The sequence below is a fragment of the Anopheles coluzzii genome, chromosome 2 (genome assembly GCF_943734685.1).
Source record: "Anopheles coluzzii chromosome 2, AcolN3, whole genome shotgun sequence".
Lineage (NCBI taxonomy): Eukaryota > Metazoa > Arthropoda > Insecta > Diptera > Culicidae > Anopheles > Anopheles coluzzii.
This window is the reverse complement of record NC_064670.1, coordinates 88,099,897-88,113,387: the sequence shown is the minus strand read 5'-3', so window position 1 is coordinate 88,113,387 and position 13,491 is coordinate 88,099,897. Positions and strand designations below refer to the sequence as shown.

Genomic DNA, 13,491 nt, shown 5'->3' with positions numbered 1-13,491 from the left:
TATATCGAATATCTATGAATATAAAGTTTATAACCGAAGTTGAAGAGATGGAATTTATAATATCGGGTATTTTATTTAAAATAATGTTCGATAATGTAATTATTATATTTTTTAAACCGTACACAATATAGATATTCAAGATAGGCCAGTTGTGGAATCTTTGGAAATGTGTGTATAACGGTTATCAGCGCAGATATTCCAAAAAATACATCAATTTCTTGTAGATGACAACTTTTAACTGTCAAAATCAAAATCGTCGTATCTGCGAATCGTCGTAACTCGAGGAGGTCGTAACTCGGGGGACGCCTGTACACACTACACGGGTCAAAAGAGAAGCAAAGAACCGTATTAATATTTTTCAGAATGCTTGGCACCGGTCAACATCGCGCCTTCCGCCAAACACAACTACAAATCATTAACTGCTAGATTCTTCCAAAATTACTTTATGGCATTGGAATAGCTTCCCGGAAATGGAAAAATGTCCAAAAATAAATAGCATCTGGCGTCCCTCAGGGCAGCAACTTGGGACCACTGCTGTTCTCGCTTTTTATTAACGACGTCACACTGGCCATTACGGAAGCAGATTGTCTGCTTTATGCGGATGATGTTAGGCTGTTTCGTATCGTACGTAACACTTCCGACTCTCTTTCTCTGCAAAGATCGATTGATGTTTTCTCTGACTGGTGTATCAATAACGACCTGCTGATTTCTGTTGATAAGTGTACGTCAATGTCTTTCTTTAGAATAGCTAGTCCGATAAGGTATATCTATAGCATATCTTGTGTCTACCGCGGTGCAATACGGTCAGGGATTTAGGAGTCACCCTGGATCGCAAACTAGATTTCCGACAACATTACTGTGATATTTTAGACAAAGCTAACAAAATGCTAGGATTTATTCGTCGACATTCGAGAGAACTCAATGACCCACACTGCATGTTAACTCTGTACAAGTCCTATGTTCGTTCCATCCTCGAGTTTAGTTCTACAGTTTGGTGTCCATTCTCTAGTGTTTGGTCCAATAGAATAGAAGCTGTCCAAAAGAGAGTTACTCGTATTGTCCTACACTTCACTCCGTGGCGTAATGTAACCCCTCGTCCATCGTATCATACTCGTTGTTTGTTGTTTGGTCTGGACACACTTGCTAGGAGACGTGATAATGCCCAATGTACGTTTTTGTCCAAACTTATTGTCGGTGAGATAGATTCACCAGAACTACTGGCTAGAGTCAACATAAATGTCCCTCCTAGAGTGTTCCGTAACTACAGACTAATAAGAACTGACCTTAGGCTGGAAATAGACGAACCGAGATCGTCGCGGTACCGCGAAATTCGCGCCTTGTTTATAACAGTTGTAGAACAGTTGAGCTGTCAAATCTTCCGCGCCTCCAATCGCGCCTGCTGTTTCGCAGAGATACCCAACTTCGGTATTGCTGAGATTTTCGCGGTAGCGCGAACCGATTATTTTTACTTTTTCTGGCGGATTTGTGTGAAAACTCGTGTCAAGAAATTAGTTTTGTATTTTATTTTGCATTTTATTATTTTGTATGTGAAATAAATAATTTGATTCGCAAATTGATAGAAAAATATTTCTTCTTGGCACATTCAATCGTCACCAGACCTCGGATGGTTCCATACACGAACCGCGATTATCTCGCCTATCTGTCAGATTTTATAACATAATTGAGAGCTCAAGTCATACGCGATTTTCGCGGTACCGCGATGATCTCGGTTCGTCTATTTCCAGCCTTACATACAGCGAGAAGGACCCAATGACTGCGATGGCCCGTAAGTTTAATCAGCGTTACATTTTATTTGACTGGCACCTACCTACTAGATTCTGTTGATCCGTCTTGTCATTGTACACTGCGTTAGTTATTTAAGTTTTAGTTTTAATTCAGTGATAAGGCCGCTTGTTTGGCCAATCACTTAATACAATAAACAACAACAACAACAACAGCACCACTCTACTGCAAGAATTAGGAGACTGCAACCTCCTTTGTACCAATCCAAGCCCCATAGCAGCTGCAGGACGAATGATGGAGAAAAAGGACAAATGCCGACTTCACCACGCTAACACTCCCCTCAGTCACCAAACTCATCCAAATCGGTAGTCGCCCCTGGTACTGCCGCTCACCACAAATAGACTGGACCGTCAAAAATCAGTCAATCAATTAATCGTTAGTAGAATATTATTTTAATCAATAATTACAGGTTTAACAACTGTTCATGAACAAAAATGAATTTCGAAAATATCACTAGAAACTACAGAGCTGCACAAAAAATTGGTTTCCTACTTGACTATCGCTGGAAATTTTCGCCGTACGCTTGAAGAGCTGTCACATTTATGCGCACGGTTAAGCCACCCGCCGGTCAATCCGCCCCCAATTAATCGACGTTGTACTGTATTTTAAGCTTTATTTGTGTAATGAAATTATTTACCTTTTTTGCACCATCACAAACAATTCCGATAGCTTCCGTTAATATTTGAAACTTCAAAATGGCTGCTACCACACCACCATGAACCAGCCTGGATTGTAACCGCGGCACTTCAGTTTGTTTGGACGCAAACGGCTGTCAAAGGTCGAAAGGAAACCAAAACAAAATATCCCGCTTCGATTAAAAATCGATCGACCGCACTGTGTCGTAGTTAGTTTAAGTTATTATCGATTAGCTTTACTTTCTTGAGCAATGTACACCAAAGCAAGCGTATATTCTGCATTAGTGCGCGTTGCCATAGTTACAAGATAGCGGCTGTAAGCTGCTAACCACTCCAGCGCAGTTTCGTTGTGTGTGCTTGCTTGCAATCACAGCAATCGGAGCATCGCAAACTGTACCGCCCGGAAGAACTGCTTGAAAGTGGAGTAGGAAGCAACATGGAGTACTCCAGTTTCGTTCGCGAGCTGCGCAGGGAATCCCACAGCCCGTACGTCAATTCCTCCGACTCGCAGTACGCCAGGGAGTTCGAGGAGCAGATGCAAGCGCTGGTTATTAACTACGACATTGAGGAACCGTGCGCTGAGGAGCAACATTCAGCGCGCTACTCTTTCACGAGCACGCCCCAGCCTTCCGGAAGTGGGCTGAGGCTGGCGCGTACGAAGCCAACCACCACTGTATCGGCTGACGAAGCGGCACGAGGGGCAGAAGAAGAGGTGCCGAAGAAGAAAATAGCTATGAATTTTGACCAGTGCGGTCCCGAATCGTCCCAGGGTTCGTTCGAGTCGAGCGAAGGTATTTCGATGCGGTACGATTCCTGCAACTCGATCGACGATATACCGCATCTGGTTTCGTGTGATGAATTTGCCTGTGATGCGCCCACGATTCGCGGAGAGAAACGGAAGCTCGGCAGTCCCGTTCCGTTCGATGCACTGCAGGGAGAGGAAGGTAAATTGGGGTTGGGGGGGGGGGTTGGACACACCAACTGAAGGGTTTCGGAAAGGTAATGCTTTTGCTTCGATCGCATTTCAGATTCGATGCTGGAACCGGCCAAATATGATCTGTACCCGAGCGCATCGACGCCTGCTACGACCAAACTGCTTAGTGTTCCTGCGAAACGAACGTATGACGAGGCTAATAGGTAGAAGTTAGGTTATGAAGTTTAAGCTTTATCTTAATAGCGTAGAATTTGCTGTGCACGTGAACTCCAGCTCAGCTTGTAAATGCAGTTTCCCCATTCTAAACCAGCGCCATAAAGGGAACGCACTATGTCTAGTGACCAGCTATAGAGTATGATGTCGGTGTCTAGCTATAGAAAGCATGTAAATTATTCGCCCCTACCCAAAGCCATTCAAAGAATGGATAAACGGGAAGACAGGGTCCACACGCCAAGCTTCATCATCTCCATACATTAAATTAATCGCTCAACGAAACGAAGTAGAATTTCTAATAAACGCCAATGTATTACAACATGCCCGGCTGTTCAGATTTCAAAAAGGCGCACTCACTCATAATACACCGTCCAAACGCTGGCCACGACGAAGAACGGTGGCGCCTCGTACGTACAGCTGATGCAATCGTCCTTCTCCGGATCCCATAGAGCGCGGGCAACACACCGGAAGTTTTGCATCTTCTTGTCGCCCACCGTCACGAGCGCCACGTACCGGTACCGTTCGAACTGGCAAAGCTTGAACTGATTGCGCAACTCTTCGCTTAAATTTTCCGCCAACCGTTTGGCCCGCTTCGCCACATACTTGTACTCGTCGAGGTAGGTGTGCAAAAAGTGACCCATCATCGACTGCATCACTTCGCGCCGGAACGGGTTCTTCGACTCCATGCGAAACGTGTTTTGAAACCGTGGCACTACGTACTGCATGATAGAACGACGTTATACGCCACGCGTGTTGTTGTGTTCAGGGGGAAAAATGGGGGGGAAAAAGAACGAAAATGCCAAACCCGCCTTACCATGCTGGTCCGATCGTACAGGCCCCGGTCGATCTTTGAGGAAGTCATCGGCGGACCCATCAGGCGGGACAGTATCAGTACGGAGGATTTTCGCTATCGGAGATAAAGAGAGAGTGATGATTTTAAAATATTTCTTTCAAACATTTTCACACCTGTCTTACCGCTAGAGCTGACAAGCTTTCCCGGGGGTATGTTGATTTCCGCTACCGAAGAAAGATGCATTTTATAAGGAGTTTTTTTTAACAAACTTTTGTAACAAATTACAGTACAAACACTTACATAGCTTTTTCGCGTGTCCAAGGTCTCCGTATCTCCTTGTGGATCAACAAACCCGATTTTTTTAGGACGTTTCGCCTTTTCTCCATCGTTTTTAGAAGGGAGAAAATTGCAATTAAATAAATTAGATTTTGTATATACATCTGAAAACATCTTACCTTGGCGCTTTTCATGTTTCAATATTTAAAAAAAAAATTAATTAAAGAAAACTAGTTACAAAATGAAACTAAATTAGACAATTTTTTGGGGTTATGAAATGCTTTTTGCCAAACATTAAATCACAGCCTACTATGCATGCAGCAAACATTGAATAGTTGGCGTGCAATCGATGTTCAACCAGTGAGGGACGGCTGTATGTAGATTCTACTAATTATAAAGAAAGTTAAGAAAAAAGCCAATTTAAATTTATTTTATAATTTGAAGCCAATTTGAATTTATTTTACAATTTAAATTACGTGAAAAATACTTCAAGGGTTAAAAACGCTTGGAATTCCTCAATTTATCTCACTGGTACTCCCATCTCACACCCTCGCTCACGCGCTCTCTTCTCACATCGTTCTCTCTCTTTCTCGGTACGTCTTCTGTGCTATCTGTTGCCTCTTTCCCCCATCGCCAACCAAGCAGCAATCATCTCGCTCTGCTCGGTACGTAAACAAAATGCAGCGAACAATACGATCAGTCGAAAGATAATCGCGTAACCCCTCGGAATCGACCTTTCCCGAAGAGAGGACAAACAACAAAACACCAAATTCTGCAGTCTTGGTCGTGGCCATAATCTAATCGGATAAGAAACATCCCGGACATGCACCATGAGCGCAACAGAAACCAGTGACGTAGGTCCAGGTAAGCAAATGCTGATTGACTGCTCGCTTCTTCAGCTTCCACTTACCGCTCCTCTGCCCGCTTGGGTCCGTTGGGCGCGCTTTCTCTTCGTCTCATCGTGGCCAATCTGACCAATTTGGCAGGGAATCGCCCGGAAGCGAGTTATTTGGAGACACTCGACCAGGGTGCGAACATTTCGGTGGATTACGGCGACATCGAGCTTCCCGAGTGGTACGACGATGGGAAGATTAAAAGGTACTGGAAATCCGTTGTTGCACCGTGGAGGTGAAATCGATCGGAGTTATCAACCGGATTTTCTCCCCATTTGTAGGGCACAAGATTACTTCAGGCGCAACTTTTACGCGATGTTCGTCGGTAAGCTGTGCGGACTGCTCGCCATCATTACGGTGCCGTCGATTTTGCGCGTGCTGGTCCACACAAACCAATCGTCCGAGCCGCGGACGGCCTACCGGCGTTACGTTGCCACCATCATGCATACGCTGGAATGGTACTTCGAGGATTTCGTTCCCACGTCTAGGTAATGGCTTTCGTTTTAAAAGAATTTGTAGTTTGTAATCTAATTCGTTTTATTCGTCCATAAAGAGCCTGGAAATCGATATCGTTTGTGAGAAAAACTCACGCCGGTGTGAGCAGACAGGCATCGAGCGTTCGTCCGGGCATGATCATCTCCCAGCGAGACATGGCGATCACTCAGTTTGGCTTCATTGGGTAAGTATGGCGCAAAAAAAAACAGTAATTAACCTCTTGCAACCGATCATTAGATGATTACACGGACCGGGTAACGGTGATTTGCTAAATTGTACCAAAAAAAATCGCACTAACAAACGACATTAGAATGTGTACGAAAATAATGTTCTGAGGATCTGGTCTTGAGTAAAACACATTGCAATTAATTGAACTTTGAACTTTCCATTCAATTGTGCGGATAGAGAATGCGTTGGACAATTATGAAAAATAGCTTTTTTAATATGTTGTTCAGCTTCCTAAAATTATTTTTTCCTAATGATGGAAGAAAGATATCATTAAAATCGTGGGTTTGGATAAATGTTCAAAAAGTTACTTAAAAACATATTTTATTCAAAAGAAAACACACAGTTTACATTTTATGAACAAATATCTACTCTTTAAAGCTTGTATGGGCGTAAAATACAGTTTTAAATTATATTAGCGATAATTTTTTAATTTTTGTTTTCATACTATTGGACAAAGCTACAACTTGCGCACTTGCCGTTATGATGCAATTTACTTACAGCTTCAATTTCCGGACATTCGGCTTGTTTTTATTGAATTTCTTCATATCCAGTTCTTGGCTATACTGCTTTTATTTTTTTCATAATTGCCATGATGTACTAGAACCAATTAAAAATGTGTCTGACCTCTAGTAGGTCCTGATGCCACAGTAAATAAAAATTTTCTGTCGGTTAGTTCACCACCTGAGGCTTTCTTAGCAGTTTTGCTTCATACCGACGACAGTGTAATTTCGTCTAAAATTCCTATTAATCTTGTCCATATGCATTGAAGATCATCGGAATCAATTGTAGAAGTAGTTATAAACCTGATAGCAACAGTGTTTTATCATATTGTGGTCTGAATTTCACTAAATCATGTATTAAATTCTGTATTAAATTAAAAACTAAAATTGTATTGTCCGGAATGTGTAGTAGAAAAATGTGTTGCAGTTGAGGCTGTCCGGAATTTGAATCAAAATGTCCCTACTCTGAAACATGAGCTCGATACTTTTGGGAATTTGAATCAAAATATCGATGCAATTTTATGATTGTTTCTAATGTCTCGAGTAAAACTATTGAAAATCTTTATTTTTTTCTTAAATGTAGAAGGTTTGCTTTAGAAACGGGAGCAATGCATAAGTTTGACCGATTAAAATTGAATTAATAAGAAAATATTAAATGCCAAAAATGCCTTAAGCGTCCGTAATTCCAATCAATACGGTATATGTTTTATATATATATTTTTTGCCAACCTCTGCTGTACAGTTTTGAAACTGTTAATTGTAGCAACTTTTTTAAATAAATATGTATTTTTTAACATTATCGTATTTTAAAGCAATGTTTTGGGATTGTTAATTTAAACTACTTTTTTATCAAATTTATACTTTTGAAGATTATCATAATTTAAAAGAAATGTTAAAAGATCTCGATTGTTGAGCACGAGTGGGAATTTAATTTTTAAAAAGGTTGTCGGTTATTAATTTCTTAAAGTTCGTCATAGGTTGATAAGGGTACAAACATATGTATATAAAGAAGCATAAACAAAACGAAAATATCATGAGTGTTTTCTAAATTTAAATACTAAATAATTTGGTTTTGTTAATTTTGTTGTGTAACAGTTGATAATTTTAAAAAAAAATTTGAGAAGTATTTATTTTTTCCCGTATTTTTAAGTATTAAAAATTAAGTATTTTTCCCGTAAAATTATATTCCATTTCATTCTTAACCATCTGAACGTGTCGCAAATCAGCTTAATTGCTTTAGAATTCTGTTAAATAATTATTAAATGATTAAATTTGCCCAGTACGGGGTCTCTGTTGTACACCAAAGCCGAATTCCAGTGCCAACCCATTCATTCCTGTATTGTTTACTTTTAGCTACATCATTATTAGCCACCGCAAGCTTGGCGTCCAGTACGACCCGAAGGACATGGATGCGTTCGTGCACATGTGGCGCGTGATTGGCCACATGATGGGCATCGAAGAGAGGTCAGTTACAGCGATCTTTCGCCAGTTGCTTCCCAAAGCCCGTGTAAATAACCGTGTTTTCTTCCATGCTTCAGATTCAACGCTTGCACCGATCGGTTCGAAACCACCGAGCAGCGGATGTCGCTGATAGCAAACGAAATATTGCAACCTGCCCTGCTCCAACGCACGGCCGAATTTGTCAAAATGGGCAAAGCGCTCATCGAAGGTTTGTGGTGCTTCAATCCGTTAGTCGAGTTCGATAGCTTCCTGTTCCTGACGATGCGCCTTAACAACATACCCGGCTATCACTACTGGGCGGATGAGGCGACGCCGGGTGTGAAGGAATCGGAATCGCGTCTTCGGCCCTACGAACAGTTCAGCCGGTACGCCCGGTTTATCCTCTACTGTGTGTGCTACATCCAATCGGTTTTGCTAAACATTGCCCTTCTCCGGTGGTACTTTAACATGCAGATGGTAATGTCCCGGTTTCTGATCACCTACTTCCCGTTTTTGGCCATCTACGCGTTTGGTGTGACGGATGCGTACGTACGCATCTTGAAGTAAACGGCGCGTAATTATCTATTTCATGTTTGTCTGTAACTATCTGTAAGCTGTCTGTTATCTATTTTTATGTAACTTTGGTGAAATGCAAACTAACCTTTTTACGACTACAACCAGTGTCTTCTTTGCTTAGGAGCCCTTAGAGGCTGTTTTGCTGCTTGATGGCCAGAAACAGATTGAACAGATTGTACAGCGCGTAGATGTAGTCCGTCTGGCTTTCGCCGGCCGGCAGCGGAATGTCGAAAATGTTGCACACGATCTTCACGTAGTTCGTTAGGCTGCAGTCCAGCTTGGCGGGCGGGAACCCAAGCGCATCGAGCGTACGCTCCATCTCCTCCGGCCATTCCGACATCAGGCTGTCGATGTTCACGACCGGTTGCTTCTGGGCGTTGACGCTCTGGATCGATTGGCTGGCCCGCAGGGACTGGATCTCCGTGATCCAGCGATCGATATCCCGCGCACTGCGCACGATCGCCGAAGGTGTTTCGATCGGTTTGGTAAAGATCGAACGTAGCTTCATCTGTAGCAGCACGCTGTCGCTCTGGTCGCCGCACGGCTCGTCCAGGATCTGTGGCGGAGAGAGAGAGAACAAAAGGGATCATTAGTGGCGGCTTTGAAAGGCGTGCCCAAAAACAACCCCACATTCCTACCATTAATCCAAGGTTCTGGATGTGACCGTTTAGCTTCTTGCTCTTCTTCTCGCTCACCGGGCCCGGTGGGCAAACCTTCAGAAACGCATCGATATCACCGACCGCCGGTATAAACTCCGGGATGAAGATCTTCAGCTTGAAGTCGATCGCGATCCGCTGGGGCGTGTAGCGCGGGATGTACTGGAACAGATCCTTGACCTCGCTCGGTGCGTCGATGTTATCGTACAGCTTCGGGTTGAACTCCTTCTCCTCGACCAGCTTCTTCGCCGGTTCCTTCTCGTCCTCCGACATGCTGGCGCTGCTGTCTGTAAGGGAATCGTGCTTACGCAGGTTGTCTCGTTTCGGGTTCGACTCTAGACAAACCCAGACACAAACGTACAGACAGAAAGGGAAGCACAGGTGACATTTAACAGGCAACAGACACAATCTAAACGGCAACTAACCTGCACCGATACGGCCCGCTTTCGGTACTTCCTCGAGCAAACTCATTGGATGACTTTCGTTGAAGCTTTCCTACCGGGCGGGTAAGTAAGAATGGAATTACTTCATCCTTCTGTTGGGCCTTCGCACACTCCCACCCGGTGCTTACCTTTCTCAGTGGCCTTTCTTCCGAACGATGGTCCTCGTGGTCGTCATCCTCCTCCTCCTCCTCGTCCTCGTCCTCGTCCTCCTGGTTGATGAACTGCAGCGAACCGGAAACGTCCAGATCCGGCGGTGGACTGTCGTCAATTTCGCGGCCATTTTTAATTTCGTACATTTCGTCATACAAATCCATCGTTCACTGTAGTTTTCGTGCGTAAATAACGCACCACCCGGCTGGTTGTTTTCTCTGGAGGGCAGCTTTTTTCTTCTACTCCAAATAAGCGTTTGTTTGGGGCAACAAAGGGGCGCGTCACCATGGCAACGGTCGGAACGATTTTATTCGGATTCATTCTATCCGTACAATTCTTCGAGGGATTTCCTTTTTCTTCTTCTTTTATTTAAATTTCGTCACAAATTTTACGCACACACACACACACACTCACGGAGGAGAAGAAATTCACTATAAATAAGCTTAAAATAATTCCGCATTTACACTACTACTTCCCCAAGCAGGAAACATCACTGAGAATGCTCGCAATCAGCTGCTTGTCGTTCAGGGCCGAGGTGACCTCCTGCTCGTCCCACTGCAGACAGACGCGGTGCATCCTCGGCTCTTTCTTGCCCTGCAGCCGGACAATGCCGCGCGTCTCCACCAGCGTGCACAGGCTGATGAACTCCGTCTGGTCAACGGCCTGTATGTTGCGCTTGGTGCAGATCGCCTTGTACACATCGTACAGCTTGCCGACGGTGATGTCCTTGTTCTTGCCGTGCTTCAGCATCAGCATCAGCGAGCAGATGAGAATTTTTTGCTGCAGCGGGAAACCCTCCTCGAGATCGTTGCCGAGCGTCTGGGACGCACCGTACACCTGCTTCAGCACCGCCATCACCTGGCCCATGCTGACCACGGTCGGCGCGCCCGACGAGCCCGTTTTGCGGTCCTCCTTTTTCGCGCTCTCGACCAGCCGCCGCGCAATGAACAGGGCGCGCCGGATGTCACCCGAGGTGGAGGCCACCTTGGCGGCAAGCAGCCCCAGGGCCGCCTCGGGAAAGCGCGACAGCGAGTTGGACTCCTCCAGACTAGCCTTCAGTATGGCCACGATCTGTTGCTTCGTGTACGGTAGGAACTGTATCAGCTGTGGCTTTAGCTCGCAGCGGGCCTGCAGCCGGGCGAGCAGCCGATCGGTAAGATCGAGCGCGTTGGCAATACCGATCAGGATGAGCCGGGCGGTCGGCCGGGCCGGCCATTCGAAGATGCTGTACAGGATGGTTTGCTTGCTGCTCGACAGCTGATCGATCTCGTCCAGCACCAGCATGATGGTTTTGTGCTTTCGCTCCAGGTGCGCCTCTATCGCTCCCTGGTACTGCTTTTCCGTGGTGCCACCTACCTTCAGGCCCAGCTCTTCCGAGATCTTTTTATAGATGCTGCCCACACTCTTGATCGAGGTGCAGTTGATGTAGACGGGTTTCAGCTTCTTCGCGAACGAGGGATGATTCAGTATCCGCTGCAGGGTGGCCGTCTTGCCCGTGCCCGGCGGACCGCTGAGAAGGGAAACAGAAACGCGTTAACCGATTGCGATAAGAGCCAGCGAATAGTCTTGCTTACCTGATGTACAAACTTCCCGACCCATCGGAACTCAACACACCCTCCACGAAGCCAACCAGCTCATCGTACTCTTTCTCCCGTTCGGGCAGTTTCCCTACCAAATCGGACGCACCTGTACCGTGTGCTGCATCTTCCAGCTCCTCCACGTCCTCCTCGGCCGGTGGTAGTACTCGAGGGCGACCGGCTTTGCGGGCCACTTTTTTCGGTGACCTAGCGCCGTCTTCTTCCGGCAGTTCGGCATCTTTCACACCACTGTCCGTCACTTTCGAGCGACGCTTTCTGGGCGAAGCTGTTAGTTGCGCTTGTTCGTGTTCGTTTTCCTTGTCGTTGATTGAAGAGGAACGTAAACTTAGGCGCGTGCGGCGATGCATGGTCGGACTTGTGTGCTTGGGCACTGTTTTCACCGCTGTGAACAATTCGCGCACAAAGCTGTCTCGTTTTCCCGCCCGTGCAACAGCTGATGTGTATAGTGGTGGGGGGGGACATGTTCAGCACGATCCGAGACTGAATCATATCCTATCCGGCGATGCGATCCGTTCCTAGTGCGAGAATACAAATGTTGGATAGGTTTGTTTGGCAATTTTTGAATCAAACATTTTATCTAAAATATCTAAAAACCAATTTAGATTTTAAAATTTTGCAGCATCTTAGATGGACATCGGTTTAAAAATAAATGTCGATACAATTCTTCTGGAACTAATGTTCAGCGAAAGCTACGTACATCACTATCAAACAAGACGCTAAATTGTAGGGATGGGCATACGGGAATGGAGCGTACAAGAGCATTTAATTTAATTTTTCCGTTACATAAAAATAGATAGTCATAAATACGTCGTGCTAGATTTGTTGATATGAAGTAAAATTCTCACTTAATGTCTACAATTTAATGTTTACAATTGACGAGTAATGAAGCTTCGAATGTAGTTTAGGATTCATGCTTGGAATCGGATTCAGGAACTGCTCGCATGGATTCTGAACCTGGTTCCATGAGCGATAAATATTTGGAATTACCTTTGACGCCTGGTTAAGAGGGTATCCAAGTGCCAAAAATCCACTAAACGACCACTAAACTGCTTCTAAACGACTCAAGTTCTCTACCTAAACGGAATATAGAAAGACTTCTTTTAGCAGACGGCAAACGACTCATGCATTCTAAAAATAGCAAAAAAGCTGGTGGGGCTCTCTGTTGGTGGGATACCCAACCAGTGGAGCTTCATCGCTTGGAGGAGAGCTTTCTCATTTCCTCTGTACTGTTGTATGGTTTCGCATTGAAGTTATGCATCGCTAGAACCAGAACGGCGATACGATTGTTTAAATACTAAACTCCAACGGAAACCACCAGCACTGAAGCAAGTGAGATTCGAATAATGGTCGTTGCTGTTGATACCCACGTATCTGACCACACGACTATTTATATTGATTTTTGCTCAGAAAGTTAGAAGGCTATATAGGTCATAATAAGAAGAAACTTGTCGAAACACATTATAAGAAAAGGATAGCAATATAATGATTAGTTTTAATACGCCATCTATTGATCAAACCAATGAAGCTGTGGAGCTTTCATTTTTTTTCTATGGATATTCAATTTTCCAGTCGTTTAAGCTTAATTTGTGGCGCTTGGGTAGCTTCAGGAGAGCTTCAGTATCGGTTCCACATTTGGGAAATGTTTACCATCAGTTTCAGAAACTGTGCAGGTTCAGGAGACAGAAGACCCTAATGTTGAGACAGATACTCCTTCTTCTTCTTCTTTGGCTCAACAACCGATGTCGGTCAAGGCCTGCCTGTACCCACTTGTGGGCTTGGCTTTCAGTGACTAATTGATTCCCCCCCATAGCAGGATAGTCAGTCCTACGTATGGCGGCGCGGTCTATTTGGGGATTGA

At 44.7% G+C, this 13,491-nt stretch overlaps 5 protein-coding genes across 6 annotated transcripts; 2 read left to right on the top strand and 3 right to left on the bottom strand.

Moving 5' to 3' along the window:
• The first annotated feature begins 2,580 nt into the window (after positions 1-2,580).
• On the top strand, positions 2,581-3,906 carry LOC120949964 (uncharacterized). The gene is made up of 2 exons (XM_040367633.2): positions 2,581-3,382; positions 3,467-3,906. Exons 1-2 carry the CDS (start codon positions 2,875-2,877, stop codon positions 3,577-3,579), a joined length of 621 nt encoding a protein of 206 aa, XP_040223567.2. The 5' UTR covers positions 2,581-2,874; the 3' UTR covers positions 3,580-3,906.
• LOC120949966 (dynein light chain Tctex-type 5-B) lies at positions 3,873-4,848 on the bottom strand. Its single transcript, XM_049606780.1, has 4 exons — positions 4,679-4,848; positions 4,561-4,602; positions 4,400-4,492; positions 3,873-4,304 (listed from the first exon to the last, which is right to left on the bottom strand). Exons 1-4 carry the CDS (start codon positions 4,826-4,828, stop codon positions 3,939-3,941), a joined length of 651 nt encoding a protein of 216 aa, XP_049462737.1. The 5' UTR covers positions 4,829-4,848; the 3' UTR covers positions 3,873-3,938.
• Positions 4,849-5,268: 420 nt separating this feature from the next.
• Positions 5,269-8,887, top strand: LOC120949962 (uncharacterized). The gene is made up of 6 exons (XM_040367630.2): positions 5,269-5,518; positions 5,641-5,752; positions 5,829-6,035; positions 6,101-6,226; positions 8,124-8,234; positions 8,309-8,887. The coding sequence occupies exons 1-6, from the start codon at positions 5,485-5,487 to the stop codon at positions 8,775-8,777; spliced, it is 1,059 nt and encodes a 352-aa protein (XP_040223564.2). The 5' UTR covers positions 5,269-5,484; the 3' UTR covers positions 8,778-8,887.
• LOC120949963 (intraflagellar transport protein 46 homolog) lies at positions 8,817-10,207 on the bottom strand. 2 transcript variants are annotated; one of them, XM_049606779.1, is made up of 4 exons: positions 10,014-10,207; positions 9,868-9,937; positions 9,425-9,777; positions 8,817-9,342 (listed from the first exon to the last, which is right to left on the bottom strand). In XM_049606779.1, the coding sequence occupies exons 1-4, from the start codon at positions 10,197-10,199 to the stop codon at positions 8,914-8,916; spliced, it is 1,038 nt and encodes a 345-aa protein (XP_049462736.1). In that variant the 5' UTR covers positions 10,200-10,207; the 3' UTR covers positions 8,817-8,913. The 2 variants fall into 2 exon arrangements, with proteins under 2 accessions (XP_049462736.1, XP_040223566.2); XM_040367632.2 differs by having other exon boundaries at positions 9,425-9,729.
• An 83-nt stretch (positions 10,208-10,290) lies between these two features.
• On the bottom strand, positions 10,291-12,125 carry LOC120949961 (cell division control protein 6 homolog). The gene is made up of 2 exons (XM_040367629.2): positions 11,610-12,125; positions 10,291-11,545 (listed from the first exon to the last, which is right to left on the bottom strand). Exons 1-2 carry the CDS (start codon positions 11,978-11,980, stop codon positions 10,504-10,506), a joined length of 1,413 nt encoding a protein of 470 aa, XP_040223563.2. The 5' UTR covers positions 11,981-12,125; the 3' UTR covers positions 10,291-10,503.
• Between the last annotated feature and the right edge of the window lie 1,366 nt (positions 12,126-13,491).